At 39.1% G+C, this 25,774-nt stretch overlaps 2 protein-coding genes across 4 annotated transcripts in view; one reads left to right on the top strand and one right to left on the bottom strand.

Annotated features, from left to right (window-relative positions):
• The window catches only part of GTF2F2 (general transcription factor IIF subunit 2), a 92,864-nt gene that overhangs the window by 51,121 nt on the left and 15,969 nt on the right, over window positions 1–25,774 (bottom strand). For all 3 annotated transcript variants that reach the window (XM_074859631.1, XM_074859628.1, XM_074859629.1), the window contains exon 5: window positions 23,696–23,734. In XM_074859631.1, coding sequence (XP_074715732.1) covers window positions 23,696–23,734 — 39 coding nt within the window. The remainder of the gene's footprint in view (window positions 1–23,695; window positions 23,735–25,774) is intronic.
• Window positions 9,246–10,717, top strand: KCTD4 (potassium channel tetramerization domain containing 4). The gene has a single exon (XM_074860996.1). The coding sequence runs from the start codon at window positions 9,483–9,485 to the stop codon at window positions 10,254–10,256; it is 774 nt and encodes a 257-aa protein (XP_074717097.1). The 5' UTR covers window positions 9,246–9,482; the 3' UTR covers window positions 10,257–10,717.

Genomic DNA, 25,774 nt, shown 5'->3' with positions numbered 1-25,774 from the left:
TAGGGTCCTACACTGTCACCGCCACCTTCAGCTGGCAATGTCACAGAAGATAACAGAAATGCTTAGACATATTGATGCCAAGTAACACAAGGCATTCTGAGTTGCCTATAATTTTTCCATTGCCTTATAGACTGAAATATTACATCTGGAAATCTAAGTCTCTTCTCCCTAAATAATGCAGACAGCGATATTTCAACACCATGTATTTTAAAATGATTTAATCTAAAATTTCTTGGTTTGATTTTAAACTAAATCCTTGAAAGGAATAAAAATGTCATACTCTTCCAGGTAGCTTTGAATGAAATAAAGAAAACTTGCATTAAAACACTTCTGGTTTTACAGATTTGTAAGGTTTATGATCAGGAGACACAACCTGGCAAATTTGCCTGACCTCCTGTATATCAGACAGACAAATTTTACCCTCTTTCTTCTGTACAGTACCTAGTAACTTATTTGAGGCTAAAGTGGTACTAATATTGCTGCTTAATTTCTAACACAAATTTGCCTTCAGCTTCTAGCAGTCGATTCTTCTTATAACTTTCTATACTATGCTGAAGAGTCTTTTAGTACCTGGTGTTTTCTCCCTTTGAAAGTACTTACACATTGTAAACAAGTCACTTCTCAATCATGTTTGCAATAAATGAAGTAATTCAAGCTCGTGCATTATCTCACCACAAGGCATTTACGGCACACTTAGAGCAGTTTTGGGTCTCTTATCTGCACCTTGGTCAATCTTGCAACAATGTTTAAGAACACGGAGACCAGAAAATGGGCATATTGTACTGGTCTTACCAAAACCATATACAGAGGTAAAATAACAGATACAAGAGCTGGAATTTCTCTCACCTCACTTCAGCCATCTCAAGGTTATTCAGCAGAATCTCTGAATTCAGCTGAGAGAGGGAGGAAGGGAAATGTTCAGAAGAAAATTGGTCCAGTCTCTTTTGGGATTAAATGATCTGTCCTGTGCAGGTATTCTTTTTTTCTTTTTTTTTTTTTTTTTTTTTTTTTTTAGGGGGGGCAGGGCACATCTGTGTCCCATGACTGTGCTTCTTGTTTAGATGGCTAAAACTGGGTTAAGATCAATTTATCTCTAAAAGTCAAGCTTTGGGGGTTGATTGAGCTGGCTGGCTATTATATCACTAATAGATCTATTTTGAGTCTTTCCTAAGCCTCACATTTTACTTATATGCTCTGCATTCCCTGTTTCTAGGTGTATAATTACCTTTGGCTTGGTTAAAATGCATTGTCTTTAAACAGATTCTGTGAATTAAGTGATTCTGGTCACATCATGACAGTCCTGTCGTAGTTACTCACTGTCTGACCAGCATTTGTGTCAATCATGACACGTTTTATAAGCAGTATCACAGAATCACAGAATCATCTAGGTTGGAAAAGACCTTGAAGACCATCCAGTCCAATCATTAACCTAACATTGACAGTTCCCAACTACACCATATCCTTCAGCGCTACGTCAGCCCAACTCTTAAATACCTCCAGGGATGGGGACTCCACCACCTCCCTGGGCAGCCCATTCCAACACCTAACAACCCGTTCTGTAAAAAAATGCTTTCTAATATCTAGTCTAAACCTTCCCTGGCACAACTCGAGGCCATTACCTCTTGTCCTATCGCTTGTTACTTGGTTAAAGAGGCTCATCCCCAGCTCTCTGCAACCTCCTTTCAGGTAGTTGTAGAGGGCGATGAGGTCTCCCCTCAGCCTCCTCTTCTCCAGACTAAACAACCCCAGTTCCCTCAGTCGCTCCTCGTATGACATGTGCTCCAGACCTTTCACCAGCTTCGCTGCCCTTCTCTGGACACGCTCGAGTAATTCAATGTCCTTTTTGTAGTGAGGGGCCCAAAACTGAACACAGTAATCGAGGTGCGGCCTCACCAGTGCCGAGTACAGGGGTAAGATCACTTCCCTGTCCCTGCTGGCCACGCTATTTCTGATACAAGCCAGGATGCCATTGGCCTTCTTGGCCACCTGGGCACACTGCTGGCTCATGTTCAGCCAGCTGTCAATCAACACCTCCAGGTCCCTCTCTGACTGGCAGCTCTCCAGCCACTCCTCCCCAAGCCTGTAGCGCTGCTGGGGGTTGTTGTGACCAAAGTGCAGCACCCGGCATTTGGCCTTATTGAAACTCCTACAGTTGGCCTTAGCCCATCGCTCCAGCCTGTCCAGGTCTCTCTGCAGAGCCTCCCTACCCTCGAGCAGATCAACACTCCCACCCAACTTGGTGTCGTCTGCAAACTTACTGAGGGTGCACTCGATCCCCTCGTCTAGATCATCAATAAAGATGTTAAACAGGACTGGCCCCAAAACCGAGCCCTGGGGGACACCACTCGTGACCGGCCGCCAACCGGATTTAACTCCGTTCACCACAACTCTTTGGGCCCGGCCATCCAGCCAGTTTTTTACCCAGCAAAGCGTGCGATCATCCAAGCCACGAGCAGCCAGTTTTGCCAGGAGAATGCTGTGGGAAACGGTGTCAAAGGCCTTACTGAAGTCAAGGTAGACAACATCCACAGCCTTTCCCTCATTCAATAAGCAGGTCGCCCTGTCGTAGAAGGAGATCAGGTTTGTCAAGCAGGACAAGTAATTCTCACTTACTACTGTCCCTCTTGCTAATCCAGAGGAAGACCTTCAAACTACAACCTGAGTGGCTTCCTACTGATAATTACTTTCTGATAACTGTCAGCCAGTTTTTAATCTTGTTTTATGCTTGCTATTTATTTTTTTTTAGACATAAATCATAATGTCACAAGATTCTAAATTATGTGCAATACAAAATGCTAAGCAGGCTGCAAACATGCTGCTACTTTAAGCTCACAACTTCTAAAATAAACAAGATTAGGTTTGTCTGACCAGAAAACATTTACATAAAGTGTGTTTGCTAGCATTCATTATATTTCTCATCTTTTCTACCTCTTGAATTTCATAACAACTTTTCCCCTAGTTTCTATGGTACAGGTTCAAGGCTAACTTGCCCATACTCATCTGAGCCATCCAGCCCAGCTGTCTGAACACCGACATGCCTCTATCAATCTCTGCACCTTGCACAAATTTCAAATTATTCTCACGTTTTCAGCATCAGGATTAGTGTACCAGATGCCCCCCCACACACCAACTATTTAGGAAATGAACCTGCCAATTAAACATACTTATCCTCAGTAATATCTCATCTTTGATGTCTTGGCTAATACCCTCTTTTAATTACCACTGATCCAGATTTGGCTTTTAATATTCCGGTTGCTTCACAGTACCAGGCTGTCTGCAGTGTCCAAGAACACCGCCTTGCAGCTAAGCTAGTCTGCTGTCAAAGCTCATCCACTGTCCAAAAGCCAAGGTTTATGTCCCATTTTCCCTGGACCCTTTTGGGGATTTTAATACATCCAGAGAGTCTAGCAGAATAAATCTGCAAAGATGCATGCAAACATCCGGATGCAAGACTGTAGTGGGGTAACACAGGTTTCACAGCCTAATTAGTCAAACTCAAGTTCAGAGATTTGGGTCTGTCTTCCCTTTTGCAGGACCAGATCTGCAATGAAAAGACATCCAAAGTGCTACATGTCTGCCTTGATATTTCCACAGCCACATCAGCCTAGAAGCCGAAGTATGAATAAGGCATGAAAGTGGCAATTCCCTGTTAAAAATACCTCCTCAGCATAAAGCAGATACAAGATAAATGAATTGGTCTGGAAGACTAGCTAAGACCAGTGATTAGAAGAGAAAACAGACATTTTCCCAAGCATCTTACGCTCTCAGTTGTCCTATTTGGGGTGGCAGGTACAAGTACACTGTGAGTGCAGCTCCAGACAGGCTGATCTACATAACCCATAGCTTCACCATTAGCTGCCAAATGCATGTTCACCCCGACCTCCCTGCCTGAATGCCCCAGTGCCAATTCATAAAGGAATTTCAACTGTCTCTCTTTCAGTGAGATGATAGGGAGATATGCTGGGGAGACACCAATTCCAGCTTCAAATCCTGCTGAGAATCACCATCAAATGAACAGAATGTGGTTAAAACTCTTAAGGTAATCTTAATACTGGCACTGGCTGAATTTGCTGGAATTGTGCAGAAGATGGGCTGATAGGGGCTGGGGTTTTTGCGGGGGTTTTTTGAGAAGATGGACTGACTGGCTTGGAGATTTTAATGTGTTAGTATTCTAGTCTGACTGCATCCAGCTCCAACTTCCAGCAACTGGGTCTTGTTAGACCACTGACTGCTAAGTTGAAGAGCCTGCTAAGCCTGCTAGGAAAGCTTTTCTGCCCATCCAAGCACTCATGTACTCTCCACCTTTACCAAGCCTAATAAAAATAAATTGTTTTCTTGAATCTTCCATTAGTCCTATTTTTCAGCTTCTTAATCACTCTTACTGGCCTGACAAAGTTCTGTTCATGAATGTCTCTCTTGAGACATCATGTCTCACAGCCAGACTTGACAGCATGTGGGACAGGATCTGGAGTTTACTAGCTCCTGCTCTTTGTGAGTGGTGCCAGGGAAGGAGGAGATGAAGACCTGCATCAGGATGCATGATTCCCAGGCAGCAGGAAAAAGTGGAAGAAAGTGCAGTAAGGACAGGCTATGGGCACTGCCTGCAAGTCAGAATCCCCAGTAGCTCCTGCTGCCCACTTACACTGCTGTGCAGCTTCCCAGGGTATTGTATGTGATTGTTGGACAAGGAGCAGACCCCTACTACACTAGACCTCAGCTCTGCTCTTCCAGACCAGAGGCATTTTGTGGCACCTTTCTTCCATTCAAAGGACAGCCTTGAAGCTGGTGCCCTTCTCCAGACCACCCTTCCCTGGTAGCTACGCAGCTAGAGAACAAGATTGCCTGGTCTTCACTTGGCACTCCCTTATTTAGGCATCCAAAGATACATACTACGTTTGTTTTACTGACCACCATGCAGAACGACGACCTCACGTTCAGTTGTCAATGATGCATTACACATAGGACAAAGCCTCTACCCTAACCCTCCTGCAAACATATGTACTGCAAGCCTCATCTACAGTGTATTGCTGGGCATATAAACTTCGTATTTGGTCATATTAAAATGTTATCCTAACCAACCATCCAGATGGTTCAGCATCAGCAATGTATCTCCTTATTGATTACATTCTCAGTCCATATAATCTCCCAACTTCATCAGTAACTATCTCCTCCTTGATCACTGACTAAAATAAATAGGACTGAGAACCAAATCACAGCAATGTTTCAGTGATAATTCTCTGCTTAACACTTGCCAGTTTGAAGCCTGTAGATAATTTTTGTATAGTTAAATGAAAGGAAAACTAATACAGTATATATTCTAATTCAAAATGACAAATGAGACATACTCAAAGATTTAACAGAAAAAAGCATCACCTCCTTTGTTGAACAAATTGTAATCAAAAAAAGGGGGAAGAAATTTTGGCACAATCCATTTTCCCTCCACCCATACTGATCAGTATTATATCACTCTCCCTTAACTATTAACTGATTGACTTCCAAGTCAGATGTTTTATTGTTTTTCATACAGTCCCTTTTTGTTTTTAAATACCTGGGTCATCCAATTCACCCTTCAAATACTGGCACAGCATTTGATTTTTCAGTCTTGTAGAACTGCAGTGCTCAAAAATTATTAAAAATATCAACAGCAACTGTTGATAGAGTATCTAAGATAGCTCTTTCAAAACTCTTGGATGCAAATTGTTCAGACTTGCTGATTTAAAAATCTTCAATTTTAATTAGAGTGTAGTATTGTCTTCAATAGCTGTTAATCAACGTCCTGGAGTTATTATTGGAATGAGAATGTCTATGTTATCAACACTGTGAGATAGTAGCTATTGAATGGTTTAATTGTCCAACAACCTGGTCAATTTTCAGTGTTATGACATTAAATGGCTAGCAAATTGCCTCGATAACCCAAACAGATTTCATTAGCATGGCTTCCTAACACATTTCAAAAATCCTCTACCTCTTATAGCTCAGATATCTCATCATATCCTTTGCACTGTAATAAATAAAAGTAGCTGTTTTCTGTAACTCAAGTCATTTTCACTGACAGCAGACTCTCAGTGAAGCTGCTGCCTTTTGGACATGTGAGCTGAACCACTGGTAAAGCACCACTTTCCTGTGGTGTGCTCCAGTCCTGAATCAGCTCATGGCATGCTCAAGCTTCCAGACGAGGAGGTTCAGGAGGATGGAAGTTGAGGACGAGTGAGGTTATTTTCCAAAAGGAAACATGTAGAACAGAATGAGGGGCAGATGCCTAGCACCCTCCTCCTTGGATTTGTTTTCCTGTGTAGCTGATAGACACCAGCACTGCATTTTCACTGTCTCCAGGACAGCTTGCCTGACCAAGAACGAACTGAAAAGCTCTGTGGATTGCCCTCCTGGTACAGCCCAAAGGGTGAGTAACTCAGAAATGGAGTACTACTACTACAGCCACTCTCTTAAGTGTGTGCAAGAGTGCTTAGTATATTTTCTGACTTCATCTGGAACCAAAACAATATCCTTTCAGTTGCTGGATTCCAGCGATATTCCTTACTTGAATGGCCAATCCCAGCATACAGGAGATACTAACAATTTGTGAAGCAGCAGTCACTTCACAATTGCTAGCTACCAACATTGGTAAGCAGGATACTTCAGCCGGATAGGGCGGAGACAGACCGTTCACTCACAGCATGAGAGAGCACACAGCAGCAAGTTGCTCTGTCTCAATTCAAGAGGGCAGCAAGAAGATCTGAGATGCACTGGGCACATTTCAGCTATCACACGCCTGGTGCACAACACAAAGCCTCTCAGAACACAAGAATGGTCAAAGTCTCTAACTTGATTGTAAGAAATACTTGCATACCTTTGCCAAAATGAACTTCTGGATGATCTTCCAGTGCATGGACAAAAGGACAGAAAAAAGGAAATCCAGTTCCTCTAGGCATAGAAACAGTGAGCTATATGAAACCACCCCACTAACACTACGTGCGCTGCAATACCATATGTATCACCAAGTGCGCAGCAAGAACGAGGGCTCTTTGGAAAAGTTATCTTGTAGTATGGCACAGAAAGTGGAAAATTTTCAGAAAGATATGTCAGGCTTTAATTTTGTGTTACAGATGACTGTCAGCTGCAGTAAAGTTACATGGGTTTTTGGTGATGAAAATTTTACAGCAGCTCTACATTTTTCAAGTCTCAAAGGTTTAAATGTAAATATTCATGATCTCCACAGAGTATATTTTCCACATCAAATCGATTTTGAATATTTTATCATACAAACCACTAAAATGATTTTGCATGATCTTTCAAAGAATACTTACTCGTTCACAAAAATGGAAAATTTCAACTACAAGTGTTAGAACAGTGAGAAGATGATGAACATGAAAAACTAAGTGAGCAGATACTGTTCTGTAACTGCCATCTCTTAAAATCTAGACAGCTTAACTGGCCATGAAAAATTTTGTATCTTTTACAAATTCCATCTCTCCTTGGAAATCCCCACTTACTTGTGCCAGGACATTCCTACTTCAGCTTCAAAGTATTTCAAGATCACTGTGTAAGATGAAAACACCACAGATATCATTCTCTTAAGAGTTTAACAGCCACTAAGATGGTTCAACACTGTAGCTATGCATGATCTAAGCACATTAACTGAATTTTCCATCACTTAACAAGAAACTAAATTTGAATGGCTGTCTCCTGTAATGGCAAAAAAAGAAAAATTATACTTGAAGCTAATTGGCTCTTTCATTTTCTCAATTATTCACTTAATAATTGTGAAAGGAGTGAATTTTGAAAAAAGTCCAAACGTTTAAAAATTAGAAACTGGTTGAAAACTCTTTGACTGAAGTTATGCTAAACATATCAATGGCATCAAAGAGTTAAAATTAAAACCATGACTAATACCTGATAAATCAAATCTAATGAATAATATCTGCTTAATATATCACATACAGCAGCAGAAAAATTTAGCGTATCAGTGCTAGGGATACCCTGGCAAGGAGAATAGTGAGTACAGAAACGTGCATTTATTTCTACTAGATTCAGTTATCCATTAATAAAATATTATAGTGATGCCTCTACGGTATCGATAAACAGCCTTAGACACTGGGAGCAGTAGGAATAGAATATTTAGAAATAGAGCAGAAGAATTTACAGATGAATAATCTGACTTTTGACTGCTAATCGGGCAAAACAGGAGACATCTACCTGGAAAGTAAAAAATACATCTTGAAAAAGATGGGACCTCCTCTTCAGGTCCAGCCCAAGGTAAGCGTTTGCTCCAGCCAGTGCTGGGGAATGCATGCTGCGGCTCCCGCCCGCTCCCCAAGGAAATGCACACAGAGATGTGTGGAGAGCTTTCCCTTTCCTGCTCCAAGCTGCAAATGTTTAAAGGGGAAACCTTTTTCTAAGAGGCAACCAAGAGCGAGCCTCAAAGCACAGATTCATGGAGAGAAGACAGCCATTTGATACAAGTGTGCTCTGCTGATGTTTCCCCCTCCCCGTACCCAAGTGTTGCTAAGCTATCATGTTATGTGATGTTCAAAGCTATCTGTAGGCACACTAACCCTTTGTTCCGCAGGGCAGCTGAGTTGTTCCTATTGAGAAAGAACAAACTGATGCTAGATAGCCTTGGTGGCTTAAAAAACATCACCAATATAAATAGTAAATCCCCTCTCTCAAACAGGTCTTATCTATGGCACAGAGAAAGGCAAAAAGTGAAACCTAATCAGGCTGCAGTTCCTGTGTTGGTGCCATACTCCCACCGACTGCAAATGGCAGCTTTCACCACAAACTTAAAACAGTCAGATCAACAAGTCCTCAGCACCACTTCCGGAGTATCTTCTGTGAAAACATCTTACCGCTGTGCACGTGTTCGATAAATGAGGAATATGTATGTGCACGCACTCCACAGATGACACCCCCCCTTGTACAGACAGGGACACCTTTCCTTTCACTGTTGACCTGCTGTACGCATGACGTATTGTAATCAGTATCAAAAAATGTGAAAAGATGCTTTGTGAAAATTAAAATCCTTGAAACATCAATGAAGCTATCTGTTTAACACCATAAGCACTAAGCATGCTGATACTGATACTGCTGATACGACAAATACATCTTAAAGTATTAAAAACAAGGTGTCATTTAGAATAGTAGCATACATTTCTGTGAATAACCCCCAAAACTATGTAAACTTCTTAGACTTAAAGGGAAGAAAGAGACAAACAGTTGTTATACCCTTCTTCCCTTATACAGTTAAATGCAAATTCTCCTTTACAGTCATATTCCTGATATCTCCCTGCATACACAGCTGATACGCCACCTACTGCAAACCCGAGCTGACAGTCGGAGCAATGCTAGCAGCATTTCCATTTCAACATCGTGCCGGAGCTGAATAAAGGTGCTTTTTTTTTAAAAAAAAAAAAAAAAAAAAAAATTCTCTTTGCAAGCTGACAAGAACAAAGCAAGATAGCTGGCTTTTTGTCCTAGCTTCAATAATGGAGAGAAAAATAAACAGAAGAGAAAAGGAATGTGAAGAAAAACACAGCAACTCCGAAGGCTCTGAGCAAGACAAGGACTATAAAACGTCTCTGATTACTCTGAATGTTGGTGGCTATCTGTATATCACACAAAAACAGACACTAACCAAGTACCCAGATTCTTTTCTGGAAGGGATCATAAACGGAAAAATAATGTGCCCATTTGATGCAGATGGTCATTACTTCATAGACAGAGATGGACTCCTTTTCAGACACATTCTCAACTTCCTACGAAATGGAGAACTTCTTCTACCTGAAGGGTTTCGAGAAAATCAACTTTTGGCACAAGAAGCAGAATTTTTCCAGCTTAAGGCACTCTCGGATGCAGTGAAATCAAGGTGGGAGAAGGAACAGCTAGCATCTCGAGAGACTACTTTCCTTGAAATAACTGACAGCCACGACCGTTCACAAGGACTTAGAATCTTTTGTAATGCTCCTGATTTCATTGCAAAAATAAAATCCAGAATTGTACTGGTGTCCAAAAGCAGGCTGGATGGATTTCCAGAGGAGTTTTCAGTATCTTCAAATATTATTCAATTCAAGTACTTCATAAAGTCTGAAAACGGTACACGACTGGTACTGAAGGAGGATAACACCTTTGTCTGCACCCTGGAAACTCTTAAGTTTGAGGCTATAATGATGGCTTTAAAATGTGGATTTAGACTGCTGACCAGTCTGGATTGTTCGAAAGGATCAATTGTTCACAGTGATGCACTTCATTTTATCAAGTAATCACAAAGGCAAAGGAAACGAGCATGCAGCCAGTAAACCTCCTTGACCTGCAGCCTCCTGGCATCACAAATAATGTATCTAACCAGCCTTGTACCACAGAGCTCAGCTGCTAATCAATTGATGTGAGCTAATGGTATGTAAATCTCATAATGACATCCATGTCTGGCTTAACTTAAGCTGAATGAAAATTTTATGCCTGAATTTAATAAAAACTATCTGCTAAACATTGTAAACACAGATTGAATGCTTTATGCTATTTGTAATACATGTTTTCTCGATGCTGTCTTTCAACCAGAGAGTCTAGCTGAATTTTTGTGTACCTGTATGACTAACATGCATACACCTAACTGCTCTGCTAAACAGCAGTGACAATATTTTCATATAATAAGCAGGCTTAAAATGTTTTGCTTATAACAAAATCAGAATGGATTTTAACTGGAATAAATGATATTCAATGTTCATTAGTGTTTATGCTAATCTATTGTACTGAATTTGCAAACAACGAGATTGCAAGAGGGTTTAAAATTAATCAACTTTAAAACAAATGATTTCTCAACTCACCTAAAACCAAATTCATAGCTGTGTTAATACATAACAATTGCCAAAACCATGTAAACCAACCAAATAATGCTGAGGGGATTAGTTCTATTATGGGAAATGAGTTGAATCTGCACAGAATGTAAAATTTTCTAATTATATATACATATCAAATGGCTAATAAAATATTTGACATAAAAGTTTCACATAACAGGTTTCCAGTAATGACATCCTACAATGCTAACGTCACTATTTCCTACTAATTTGTGCTCATAAGGACAGGGAATTAACAGAGCCCTTGCTCTGCACAATGGTTTACTAAAAGCAACTAGTACTATTAGTTTTGAATAGACCACCTGCTGGCATTTAAGGTGCATCCCTCTAAGAAAGAGAATAAATGCCTTCTTTCTCCTCACCTCCACTATTTATCAAATCTTTTCACTTATGTTAAACAAAGTTTTAATAGCTTCTATGGAACAACTGTAACTATTTTAACCACCAGCATTACAAAACAGTCACTCCGCAAAAGTGGATTGAAAAATCATCACAAAAGGCAGAAAGAAACTTACTAACTCTTAAGTTTAAGCTTTATCCATCATTGAACCCAACCATCATTCACAGCTCATATGAACCCAAAATTCAAGTAAAATGGTATTAAAGAAAGAAAAAGCAACCAAGTAGTTTCTCAACTTTCCCAAAATGCCAACATCAATTATGAACAGAAAAAAACCACTAAGAATGTCAACAAAATGCAGTACAACCCATACTAGAGGTGACAACCGAGGAGAACAGCTAACACAAGGCAGGCTGAGGACAGTTTTCTTGCAGATTTTAGAGGGAACAAAGTCATCCTTAGTAGTAGTGACTGGGAATGCAAATACAAGGTCCACTTATCCTTCAACATGAAACTACTTCACTTTTAACATACAATAGGTGTTGTTAACTAGGTCCCTCGCCAGAGATGAATTAAGAGAGGGACTCTAGATCTCCAGACCAGGCAGCAGCGACTGAAACACACTCCAATATCATTTTATCAAATGGGGAAATCCATCCTCTCCAGAATACTCCATGAGAATGAACCCACTGTCTAGAAACTACGAACTTTTCTATCCAGTCCCCATGTTACATACTTACAGATCATAAAAGTTGTGGTTCTAAGTTGAACTTTTTCAAACTGAACTGTTTAAAAATCAGATTACACTATGTTTCAGGCATAGAAGATGGAGAACTGTTCATGTATCCGAAAACTTCTCTGAGTATGTCCAAATGCATCAACTATCTATAAACAAAAGATATATGGCAAAATACAGTTCTTTACATACATCATCACTATGTGTCATTCTTTCTCCTCCCCCCCCCCCCCAAGATATCTTCAAAAAAATCCTCATTAACCACTAATCTTGTGGTGGCGAGACACTGGCACAGGTTGCCCAGAGAAGCTGTGGCTGCCCCCTCCCTGGCAGTGTTCAAGGCCAGGTTGGACGGGGCTTTGAGCAACCTGGTCTAGTGGAAGGTGTCCCTGCCCATGGCAGGGGTGTTGGAACTAGATGATCTTTAAGGTCCCTTCCAACCCAAACCATTCTATAATTCTATGATACAATAGGACTTCTGCAAAAAGTAAATGTGAAAGCTCCCCTAAAAGAAATCCAAAATCCTGCTGATCTTCTAGGACAAGACTAGAAACGCCATTGCACAGAACAATTACATGAAAACCCCTTTGTGGACACAATTGTGTACAAGAGCAAGAAAAAGGGACAAGACAATCTAAAAAAGCTCCATAACTAAGCTACAAGTTTTAAAGAAGCATACTCTCAGCGCTGTCAAATACACAGACTGCATAAGCACAAAGTCTGGAGGAGGCTGTTGCTCCTAGAATGTCAAATCATCCATTTTCACTTAAATGCTTTTGGTTATAACCTTCACATGTAATGAATCTTTGACTGAAATTTAAAATGTCACTGCAGTTGAAAAAAGAAAAATAGCAAAAATCAATTTTGATTTCAAACAGTTAATATACTTATATGTTAATTAAAATATACTGGAGTTGCTTGCCTTTCAGTTGGGCTCTTGGGATGCCCAATATCAAGAAAACATTAACACTTCAGTATCAGAAAGCAGTACCAGTTTTTCATCATCGCAGGACTTCACTCATGAAAAAGCCGTAGAGAATTTTATGGTTCTGTATTTATTATAGAAAATGCTTTTGGACTATGAGCTATTCACAAGCTGATAATCACACGTAAAATTCAAACCATCTGAAATATCTTCTAAGAAAAGGCTACAGCTACTCCTAAAAGATTTACTGGAAAGCTTTTATTTGTCAGGCCTTTGGTTCAGAGTACCTACTTCTCTCTTAACCTGTATAAAAGTAAGCACCTGAATCTCTTTTTTTTTTGTTTTAAAGTGAAAAATGTACATCTCTAATCATTAGTAAAAATAAATTTATGTTGTTTTATTTTTTAAACTCAATGATTCATTACGTTAAGCACTCTTCACTGCATTTTTTTTTATTTCTATGTAAATAACACTGACATCTGTCATACATGTAAAGTCATCCGCTGTAACGCTAACTTCAATCTTGTCATCTTTTCCCATTTTTATGAGCACTCATGCATTTCTACAAGTGTCAGGGTTTGAAATTTTTATATGCCGGCTCTGATCGAAGGCACTTCACTCGGCTGTTTGATTCACGTAGCAGAAACAGAAGGAAGATGAGGGTGACAAAATCATTCTCTTTCCTGTTCACATTGAACAAATCCACAACTACATTGAATCACACCATACCAGCTACGCTCAAGCTAGCTATAAACCTGAATAATTTTTCAAACCAGGGTGGAAGAGTGTCTTTCTTTAGTATATGAACGTGATAAACTTCCATACTGTGCATAATGTTTCCTCTTTAATCCATAAATATATTCAATAAAACATAAATACATATAGATTCAGTCACTCAGGTAGATGCTTGTGTTCCACACCCATAGGCTGTGCCAGAAAACATACTGAGTTATACATCAGCTACTTTTTCTTTGTTTTCTTTAAGGTTGGAAATTGCATATTTAACACTACTATGACAATAAGAAAGCTGCAAAATCAAGTGCTTAACTCGGAAACACTAACAGCTGTTCTAACAACATTACTTTGAATATTATGTGCATGCAAAGTATTTCTACTCATCTTTCTCTCATTAAGAGTTGGATCACAATGAACTTAACCAGAACAGTCCTACAAGTATCAGGAAAAAATGGCAATTTCCATAATTTCTCTGATGATCTTCAACTGCACAAGTAGGAGTAAAAAGGAACTTCCTCCCCCTTCCCCAAGGAGGCACTCAACCTGCTCCCACACAGGTCAGCTTCTCTTGCCTACCTGCCCATCCTCTCAGGTGAGAAAAATGGCCACCAAACAGGTAATTCAGAAGGGCCTGAGTGAGCTGAAGGCAGGACTGACCTCCATACACTAAAAAAAAAAATATATCTGCCCCTGTGAGTTTCCTGAATGACTGCTCATGAAAGAGCAGTGCCAAACTGACCAAAATATCCATTGTATTCCTTCCTCCCACCTTTGTTCACCCATCTTTTCCACTGGTGGAGAAGCCAGTGGCTCTTTTATCACACTTGGCAGTACACTGGCATAGTTATCACCTATTTGTTTTTTTCCTACATATGGACAAAACATAAGAGTGGCCGCACTACGTGAGACTAAGGTCTAGGTAGCCCAGTGTCCCCTGGTGACTGTGAACTGTTTCCGTCCCCTGATCCTTCACATCTCTTGGCAGAATCCCCATTTTTGATCTTTTGACCCTCACATCCTTCCCCTTATCTTGTCTTCTTCCCACATCATGCGACTACTTTTCTTTTTTTTCTTTTTTTTTTTTCACCATACCCCTCCCTTTCACCAGGAGAGCTGTAGGGCTTTGTTAGGGGGCAGCAGTCTGACTCAAGAGAAGAAACAGTAAAGACAGTGGCCAGAAGCAGATGCCCAGGAAAGAATATAAGAACCAGAAAAAAACATACAGGATGATGCTCCCTTGAAGTACTCCCTCAGTTTCCAGCCACTTACTGCCCAATGACTTCTAGAGCCAGACATGTTTCTTGGAGGAAGCCCTGATGCTGTGAAACACAGTCAAATTACAGCTCCAACTCCACACCTTCAGTAACTGCCCACCACTGATCAGTGTTTCACAGCATCGTAATCGCACTATTGACATTTTCAAACACTCATGTCTTATTTTTAATTGTGTTTTTGCATTTGTACCTATTACAACTGTGTGAGTGACAATTGGTCACTTCTCTTCTACAGTAAATATTTCTTTAGATCCTAAAGGGGAAAAAAATTACATCATTTGCAGCAATCAGTTGCATTGTTATGCCACCTCTTATTTAAAATCATTACAACGTTTCCATTCAGTGAGATGGAAACAGCTTAAGAAAATTATCTTCCTCCTTCTCTCGCCATTAGTATACAAGCAGAATAAGGACAGGCAACAAATATTACAATTTAATAACAGTGGTGCCTCATCATGAATTTATTTGCATAGAAGGGTCATGTTGCCCTAATTCTGTTGACTAATGAATCAGGATTGGGGATGAAGAGGACAAGTTAACCTGGGTCTATGACAAAATAAATATTATTTTCTTAGGCTAGAATTATTTCGTCTTTGCTAGGTAACTATTGCCTGACCCTAATTTTGTCTCCTGTGCTGCAACACAGGGCAGAAAATCTTAAGACTGACAGGAAAGCGACTACTGGTTAAAAAACACTACATATTTTCATTTGGAGAGATAGGCTTGCATAATTTATTAGGTTGAAACAAAAGCAATCGTTAAGGCATGAGAAATTTAAGATCAGAAAATTAACATTATTTTTTTTAGTTACTTTTGAAATAGACATTCTGTAAGCCTATGTACGGGTATATCACACAGAACATTGACTCAAAACACTGCCTCTATAAATCACCATCATTCACAATAAAATGCCAGAAAATGAGAAGCATAGCAAGGACTGGGGAAGGTAGGAGGGAGATGTATAATGACACCTGAGGAATGTGGATGAGCAAGCACTTGGAAAAAGAAAGCACATTTGCCTTTCTTTCTGAAAGAAATTGTATAATATCCTGTAGAACTAGACAGTTGATTTCTTTTCCTAAAAATGTGTGTAGTAGGAGTGCCACACACAGCTAAAGCAACAGTCTCCCAAAAAGCTGTTTCTATCTGCGCTGGTAACAGTTTAACATCATTGCCATTATCATTTAACACCATGTTTGTTCATTTTCAGCTTCAGAAAAGAATACCGTTCTGCTGCTTCAGAAACAAAAACATTCACAAAACTGGTACAATAATTATAGCCATGAACAGCAGCTACTCATTCAAAACCCAGTTAGGGGATGATGACATGCAAGTTCAACATGTTAAGGATTAAAAACCAAGTAGTTGGAAGATGACTGTTAAAAATCAAGCCATTCTGAAGGTCTGTAAACTTCTGATAATGCTAAAAATTACTACAGTATTGCCTTGTTTACTGCTGGCGGGACTTTTGGGGACATAACTTCAGTTTACAGAGTTCAGGAAACCCACAATCTTTCCGCACATTAAAGGGCAATTCCACTAGTTCCACCCCAAGTGTTATTTCAAATACCTGAAAACCTAGATCACTACACTTTTCCAGGATACATCTTTTTTGCCTTTGACACCACTTCACCCTAAGCTTTCAACAGCTGTTTTGTTCCAGGTATGTAAAGCCTGGCCAAAAGGAGGCAGCAGGTTTTCTTGCTCACATCTCCAGAAGGGAGATTCGGAGTCCTGTGTAAGGGGGTGGTGCTTCACTAGCCACAGGGGCATACCAAGGAGATGAGAACTCAGATTTAAAAGCCCAAGGCTGCTTGCTAGGGAAACGTTCCAGGAAGATGAGGATCCAAGAGGCTTGCTAGAGCCACAGGCCTGATGCTCAGGGAAACTTGTAGTGCTGGACTCCCTGAGCAGTGAGGATGGGGAGGGAGCAGTGTGGTGAGAGAGCCTACAATACCTGAGCACCAGGAGAGGAAGAGGAGGGCTGAGGAACTCCATGTAAGTGACTGTCACCTGGGGTCCATGGGTTTATAGAGAAGGCACAGATGCCAACACAGTGCAACACTGAGGTTGTACAACACGAGCAACATCTAATTATCCTGAAATTACTAAATAAAATGAAATAAAATAAATTTCTCTTTTGGCTTTTCATATGTCAGGTTTCAGATAGGAAATTTTATTTTTTGCAGCAGAAGTCAGAGGAACGGAGACATTCACTTTTTAAAAAATCTGTTAACAGAAAACCTTGAGCTACATATCTACTGTTGCAACTGAACAGAAAGCTGCTTGTTATCTCAAAGGAGGTTCTTGATTTTGTACCACAGTGAACAGATGAAGAAAAAAAAGAACAGGTCAGAGGTGGGTACAGACTCTCTCAATTAGAAAAAATTAAGCAAACAAACTATCAATGAACAGGCTAAGCATCAAAAAATGTAAACAGATCAAGCAACTGTAACAGCAAACCCAGTCATTTATTGCCTTTCTACTACTTAAATAAAGCCTCTGGCAAGTATCAGGGATAAAGCGGTATATTTTCTCAATGCTGAACCTGGTAATGTCGGAGGAGACAAATTAAACTGCAAACCAGTCTGATAAGAATCAGTTAAGCAGAGAAAATAGGTACTCTCAGGTTACGAGTCTTATCAATACTAACTTTATCTAAGGCTTGCAGCATTGTCGGGTCTTGTGACATTTCCAACACATTTTCTAAAATGAACAGCAAATAATATTCCTTACCAACAGGGCAGAAATCTTAACATGTAGGCTATTTTATGCCTTCTCATATGATGATAAAAGTCCACCTCTGTAAGACTTTTCTGCCATGCACAGATGATTATTTTAGGGTTTGCCCACAGAGTACAGTGCAGAAATCCTAAGGCAACCTGCATGAGTAAGACAATATGCTGTAGCACAGCTACACGCTGTTCCTGCTCCTGTATCACCACAGCTGTTGGCAAGATGCTGGGCCTGGAAAAGCCTTATAGCTCAGGAAGAGCACCAGATGAGCTCTGCTAGACTGTATCCAGACTCAAGTATACAGAAAGCTCAGGTCCTACACACTGTGCTGCAGCCTCCAGTGCTCTTGCAGCTGCAGTTAGCAAAGGCAGAGGTAACACACAACCTTAGAAGAGCTGCTCTTGCCTTTGCCTTCATTGCCTTCCCCCTCAAATGTTACTTCCATGATTAAAAAGATCAACTATCGCTGATGCAAGCTGTGTAATAATGGTACAGAACTGGAAAAAAAAATAAGGGGAGAAAAACAGGCAGAGCTTGAGAATAACAGTACTGAATCAGACTAAAGGTCTGCTTTGCTCAGCATCGTGACTGCAGCAAAGTGGCCAAAAGTGGATATCCATGAAGAAGCCTAAGGACAGAGGAGCCATGTATGATTCTCCTACTGGGTATGCATCCCAGTGTTTCCCAAGCTTTTGTATCTTGGGGTCTCTTAAATCAGATGTCCTCTCAATCTTAGTACACTCTGTGGATCTTCTTTCACATACCTCTTTGGTCTCCTCTAAGGTCATGTAAACCTTTAGCAAATACCACCTTCACATCCACATCTTCTCACAAGGAATTCAATAGCTCAAATACATTCTGAGTGCAGAACCATCTCTTTTTATTTACTTTGAAACTGCCTCCTGCTAGCTTTACATCTGCTACATGTCAGTCTTGTACTGGCCAAGGCAGCAAGCATTTGATCTCCCTCTGCCCCTTTGATCCATCATTCAAGGCTCTAATTTGCAATACTGCAAAGGTTTGAACCCATCAAATATGATCATGCTGGTAGGTGGGTGAACTGCAATAATCAGCGAATTTCCTCACAGAAGACAAACACAATTTGTGGAGTCACGCTCTGCGATGCCAGGCACGACTGAAATTCCTGGGATTTCTCAAAAGCCACAAGGGAAGACCAAGAACTGTGATGCAAGCCAAAAGCACACTTCTGCTTAGCGCAGTACTTTAACAAGCTGGACGCGAACATCACTGAAGGACAGAATAGGCTCGTGGGATTAACTCCCACTGTTTTATATCAGGTTCTGTTCTCAGGATAGAGACTACATGACAATAAATATACATCAGTGCTGCTCAGGCAAACAAAATTTTAGAATATTCATACAGTATACTAAAATAAATAGCCAGACCCTAAGGACACTAAGGCCATTTATGCAAGTTCTTAAAAAATTTAACTCCAGTTAGTGTTAACCTACACTAAATCCATAACCTTTTTGCTGTCCTACCAGTGCACCTTCCCTGTTTTCTACAATATTTATTATAACTAGTATGATAGACTTTGACTACATAGACCTTAAAGCAGGAATTGTTGCTTATTTGTGTGTTTTAACAGCTACAAATGGAGTCTCGTTATTGACTGTGGCTCCTGGAAAACTACTGGCAAGCTTGTATTTTAAATTTTGTTGCATTTAGCTGCCAACAAAACTAGTTATATTTCCAAGACAAAAACTGTTTCTGTGGCTTGAAAATGGCAGATTCTATAACTAAGTTATCTTCAACACCAAGTTTCAAGCTAGTATTTAAATTAAGAATTACTGTTTTATTCCTCCTGATGATCATTTTTCAGTTAGTTTCCCTTTTGAAGTATAATTAATATACGTTAACCGCTTTATAGAGTATGAAATCAAATGAGCACTTAGCAGCTTTATACAATCTTGTGTCATAAGGTAAGAACTCTGTGCCTTTAGCAAAAATTTGCTGATTTTACCGCATGCAGTTCAGTGTTTATCTAAGTGCTTACACTGAATTTCAATTATTCCAACACATGTATAATCAATACCTGAATTTTTTTTACTGCGACATCAAAAAATGAAGCAAGTGTGATCTACAGACAATTCAAGCATTGTATATTTGTGCCTGCAGTCAAACATGTACATTCACAATTGGCAAAATATTAATACTAGGTTCACAGTATTGTCTGTAGCAGCTCTGATAATTTATTCCTTTTAACCAAAGACAAATCAGAAATGGTCCCAATTGTGCCTCTCCCTTCACTAGAAGGCATCTGTACTATTCACTGGCAGGTTTAGGGAAAGAGATGACTAATACCTTGTCCTAAATCATGTTAAGTACTGAAGGCTGCTATTTGCTATAAACTTACATCAAAGACATTAAGAGATGAAATTGGGATACAACGAGCTCAACTGGCTTGAAGAATGTTCAGGAATTTCAACTACTAGATTGCATATAACACTCCCTGATGTATGCATTCTTGAAGAAAAAGGTGCATCTGTAGTTTGTATACAGAGCTGATACACCACTCCTGCCCCTGAAAGCAATACTATGCTTTCAAAACTACATTCTCAAAGTTTAGGCAACATTATAATCAACTGCTGTCTATGCAACTTTCTTTTATAACACACTTGCACAAGGACAGTACCTAATTACATTTGCTCTTACATGAGAATGCATTTCTTTACCATATCATTCACAACAGACTACAGAATCTCGGGGCAGCAGCTTCTGGGTATTTTTATTGGGGGGGTGGGAGCAGGTCACACTAACTGGCACAAATGCTTGGTTTTCACAGCTTCTGTCACCACTGACAGCACTTACAGGTAGGTGCGAACAAAACCATAAGCAAACAGGAGCTACATACACATATTTGGGTTTAAATCACTTGCTTATCATCATATAGGAACAAGCAAAGCCAATTCTCATTTCTCTTTTCCTTAGCTGAGTAATTTGCTACACTCCTTTTATGTTTAACATAAACCAGCCTTCAGGCACTAAAATCACCAACCACTGTTTATCACAAGCACTAATCAAACTGGATTTCTGTACGGGAAAAGTGATCTAAAATGATAATATGCAAAAGGAGCTCAAATTTAGTTTAGATAAACTTGTTTTACATATGTCTTGATTCCTGAATATTTTGACTGTAACTGTAGCATCATTCAAGATATTACGGATACTAAAGGTTTACAGAGGCTCAAGCAACAGGAATATTTCATAGAAGGAAAATCCATGAGGTCCTGTTAAATAAAACACCATCACCCCTGGCTCTGGATCCCTCCGAGTTGTGAATCACTGAAGGCTGGAAGAAGTATTCTGGGGAGGTATCACTATGCTTCTGCATTGTTCTTACACTATTCTCAAGGCATCTGTTACTGACTACCACTGAGGACAGGATACCAGCTAGACGATCTTTGGTCTGACCTAGTATCACGTTGTCTCTGTCTAAACGGCATCAAGTAGAGTAGCAACACTGGTACTATCTTGCCTTTTGGTAAGTGGTTTACAACCATCCGAACAATAAATGTGATTAAAAATGTCATACATAATATTAATGATTTATGACATAAGAAATTCTGAAGATTGACAGTACCCTCCCAATGTAAAAATGTGGGAGAACTTTTTAAGGATGCAAATCAAAGGATTTCTGAACGTTATTTATCTCACTTATCTCCTTTATTTACTTCCTAACTACCAATAAACCTTATGTATTTTTATTACAGTAATACCCAAAAGCAGTCATTAGGGTCTTGTTATACTAAATGCTACTTAAATACATAACAGACATAATCTTTGCCTCAAAAGTACTTATGTAGGCCAAGATAAAATAGATTAACACAAAATGAAGCAGTCAATAACCTGATTTACTTGAGAGGTAGTTTGGAAAAGGTCATCTGAGTTCCACGATGATTTTGAGGAAAAAAGTGAATAAGCAAATAAGTGCAACTGGTGGCTTAGAGTCCTCCTTTAAATGCCCCAGTGTAACCAACTATCATCAGTCAGAAACTGAAATCACAAACAGCTTAATTACATCAAACAGGTTTAGCACTCATCTTGTCAGTGTATTCAAAAAGCCCACAGCATACAGGAATTCATTCTTGTGATCGAAGCAAAAATGCAAACAACTAAACACGTGGGCAACTTACACACTATTCGGAGAACAAGGAGGAGACATCAAGAGTGAAGAGCAGACAATTCAACCATTCAAAGGCAAACAAACAGAATGAAAACCCCAAAAGCCAAGCAAAAATCAAGGGTGCATCCCTACAACTAAAGAACATCAGAGAAATGCAATGTAAGGATCAAAATTTTGATTCATTTTAGCAGTTAAACTCTCAAGATCTGCTTTACATATGACATTCCACAGCAGCGAGTCTCAGTTTTCAAGTGGTATAAAAAACTAATCTCTAGAAAGTAGCCCTTCATAACCTTAAAACCACACCACAATTAATATATAATCAGTGAACAGGTTTTAACAAGCAACTGAGAAAAACTGCAAGCTGTAAAACCCACCTTGGATTCAGTACAAGCCTACAGTCTGTAACATTTCTAACACTAGTCTTTTGACATGCTTAAGCCAGTGTATTAAAAAGCATCTCAGTATCACAAAGAATTCCCTCCTACAAAAAACAAAACCCGAACCCTACTTCCAGCCAGACACAAAGTACACACTTTTGACAACATTCAATGCTGAAATGCAATTCAAATAAAAGTCAAACATTAGAAAAAACAGACATCTCCATGTTAAAGTGTCCAAAAACTTGCAAGAAGACATTTTGAAAACCCACTCGCATTAGTCTTATGTTTAGGAATTGCTTTTTAAGAAAGGCATGGGCGTGAGACTCTTCCCAGTCCATCTGCTATCTCTGTCATTACCACTTACGAGTGCCAGCCCAGTCCCAGTACTATTTAATCTGTGTTCATCAGAGGTAATCCTTCTACTAACAAAACTGAGATTTGCCTATATATTTTATATTAGCCGTGTCTAGTTTCCCAAGTTCACAGGCTCCTGCTAACACTGGCACTTATTTGCACTAGTATGTTAATGATATTTTTGAAACATCTCTTTAATAAAAGCCAAAAAGAGGACTTTTATTAAACACTACTTTACGCTGTAAGATTCTCATCCTGTCGTGTACTATCTGGGAGTTTCAGTAATATAAGCCCAAAGGATTTAGCAGAAGAGAAGGAGCAGGCTAGGAATACACAGCCTCAAGAGAGCTCTGCTCGAGCTGCTGAGAATTGCACTTTGCACATATCTACGTTAGAGTAAGACTTTCTGGAACTGTCTCCTTCAGTGGCTGTAAAAGAATCCTGCACAGACTAGCTCAGACCTGAAATGAAATCTTTAGATTCCTAAGGCTGATATCCTATCTGATATAAGCATATTGCCTATCTCACAGAAAAATAGCAATCGAAGGGCAATACTCTGAACTGTGTAAAAAAAACCAGACACTTTTACTATGGCAAGTGCAGTTTGAGAAGAGCCCTTAGAATTTTTAACTGTACTTAAGACATTGTTGGACTAACTAATATGTCACTGGTAGGTAATACCAGTGAACTAACCCTTTTTACTCTTCCCAAAGAATTTATACAACTTTCACAAGAACATTTTTCTCCATTAGAAAAACTGAATAAAGTACAATACTAGATACACTATTTTTCTGACTGCTTAGTCTATGCAATTAAAATGAAATAACAAAAGATTTGGAAATCTGCTACACACTTTCCAATCAAGAGAAAAGAATTCAAACTAAAAAATATAATGAACCTAAAAAAGGGAGAGCTGAGAAATAATAATAAAAAAAAAATCTAAAATAACATTCCAAAGAACATTACATTTCTAAAGCTCTCCCTCATCATTTTATTCCCCTTCATTCAAATAAAAAAGATTAATAATTTAAGCTTTTGGTCGCAGCAGATAATCAGTTTATGAAGTGATTTTTCAATTTAATGATATGCTACCTTAGAAATATAACAAAAAATACTTTTTTTTTTTTAATCCACAGATTTCTTGAAAAGTTAAACTGAAAAGCTGCAGTCGTAAGTAATTTCTTAAGTGTTTCAAGGAAACTGTCACCAAATACTCACCAGCACTGCTGCTTTCAGATTTTTCTTCTGGTTGGCTTTCTGGAAAAAAAAAAACAACAAATGAACAAAAAAGCAAATATAATGTTTCTGTGTTGATTATTTGAAATTACATCCAAAAAGTGGGTTGCAAAGCAAAGAACGATAAATTACAACAAAATCACAATCACTGGATTTGATTAATGTTTATAAATTTACTTGCTGAAGAGTAATTTGCCACCAGGAGCAACAACAACAAAAAAAAATCTCCTTCAGTGCCCAAACTCACAATTTAAATGGGAGAACTCCATTACACCTCTGAATGAGCTCTGCAAGAATGAAGTCACACGTTTACACAAAATCAGTAGTAGGATTATGCTTAAACAATGAATAGCATCCATTTATCTCACTGGTCACTGTAGACAAATGAATATTACTGGTATATTTAATAAAAATTCTGCAAAAGAATGCTCTTAATTTGCACTACGTAGATTTTTGAACTTGACTGATTAACCTCTTCTCTACCCTTTCTGCAGATCATGCAAGAATTTATTTCTTCAATCTTTTCCCTTTCTGAACATTGGTCTTCAAATTGTACTATAGCCCAACTTCTTAGGTACAAAAATTACACATAATCAGAAACATCCCCTGTTCCACAGAGCAGAATCAAAGTATGCATGAAAGAAAAACCTAGACACAAGTGTTGCAAAGTGACTCGCCAAAAAATTATCACTCGGGTGAACGGCAGTGAGATTCAGAAACAGCTTTCTGCATGAAATTCCAATCCCACATTTCAGTAAGTGGCAGCTGGCGGATGTATTTTGGTAAACTGAGTTCTAACACTTACCAAGTCCTATGAAATTAAACCCCTACATAAATTTGTCAACCTGAAATTTCACTGCTCCTCCTATATTTCTCATTTTTACACATCTTCTAAGGTAGAGAATAAAAAGAACATTTTCACTTATCTGAAATACAGTTAAAAATGGTAAAACATGCTTGTCCGTAGCTTTCAACTCAGACATGTCACAGTTATCATTACAGACTACTCACAGGCAAGAGTGAATTACTGCTCTAACTAAAGAGTAATTTTTGAGTTCAGTTAGTGTGATCATTTCTGCCATTTACAGGCTGGGTATTAACAGAACTGAAAATATGAAATATTTTACAAAACCTTTTTCTTGTAACTGATTGTTGCTGGCTTTCATGGCCAATGGCCCTGCTTTCTCATTGAGGTGGCTAACAGGCTGAGGACTAATGCACATGGAAAAAGCAGTATGTCACAGATCCTTTTTTCTTTACCGGTGGCTGTCATTAGACTTAGCAGCTGAAGGCACATACTTTTTCAATGAGAAAACATCATTATATGGCCTCTTCCCACCTGTGAGCATGCACAAAGAGAGTTAAGATCCCTGCCAACTTTCAGATATACATGCAGGATAGCCTGTTTGTCAAAACCCATGTATTTTCTCATTGACATTATTTTTTGTATGTATTTAGCACATTTACAGCATAATGTTACCACCCAACCAATACCCTAACTCAGTTGTAACGTAACTAAAGAAACATTCAGTACACAAACAAGAAGCAAAGGGGACGTAATGAAGAACATGCAAACATACTATCAAGCCCTGCCTGGACTGAGATGTAAGAAGCAGCTGGATTTAAAGCTGTTTCTTTTTAACTCTGTTTCAGTGAAAGACTAGCTACCTAACCAAAACTACTGCATAAGACATCACATTTCAAAATGGTTAATAGCATCTCTGATTCAAATAACAATAAATGTGTATCATCTCTACAGAGGGAGTGCGTGTGATTGCTTGTATGTATCAACAGAATCTACCCTCAACAGCAGAGACAAAAAAGCAAGACAAAATTGAAGCCTCGCAAAGAAGCGGTGGGTTTTTTCTCACAATCGGACAATTTGTTTTTGTTATGATTAGGTCACAAGTCTCTGTTTCAAAAATCTTCTCAGTACTAATATCATGAAGAAGGTAAAAGATATTGAACTATATCTACTTGATATATTTTATCAATGCAGACTACAGCTGCTCAGCCTCCTCCACAACATGCAAGATTCACAGATAAATTTCAACAGGTTGG

The sequence above is a fragment of the Strix uralensis genome, chromosome 2 (genome assembly GCF_047716275.1).
Source record: "Strix uralensis isolate ZFMK-TIS-50842 chromosome 2, bStrUra1, whole genome shotgun sequence".
Taxonomy (NCBI): Eukaryota; Metazoa; Chordata; class Aves; order Strigiformes; family Strigidae; genus Strix; species Strix uralensis.
This window is presented reverse-complemented; position numbering and strand designations above follow the sequence as displayed.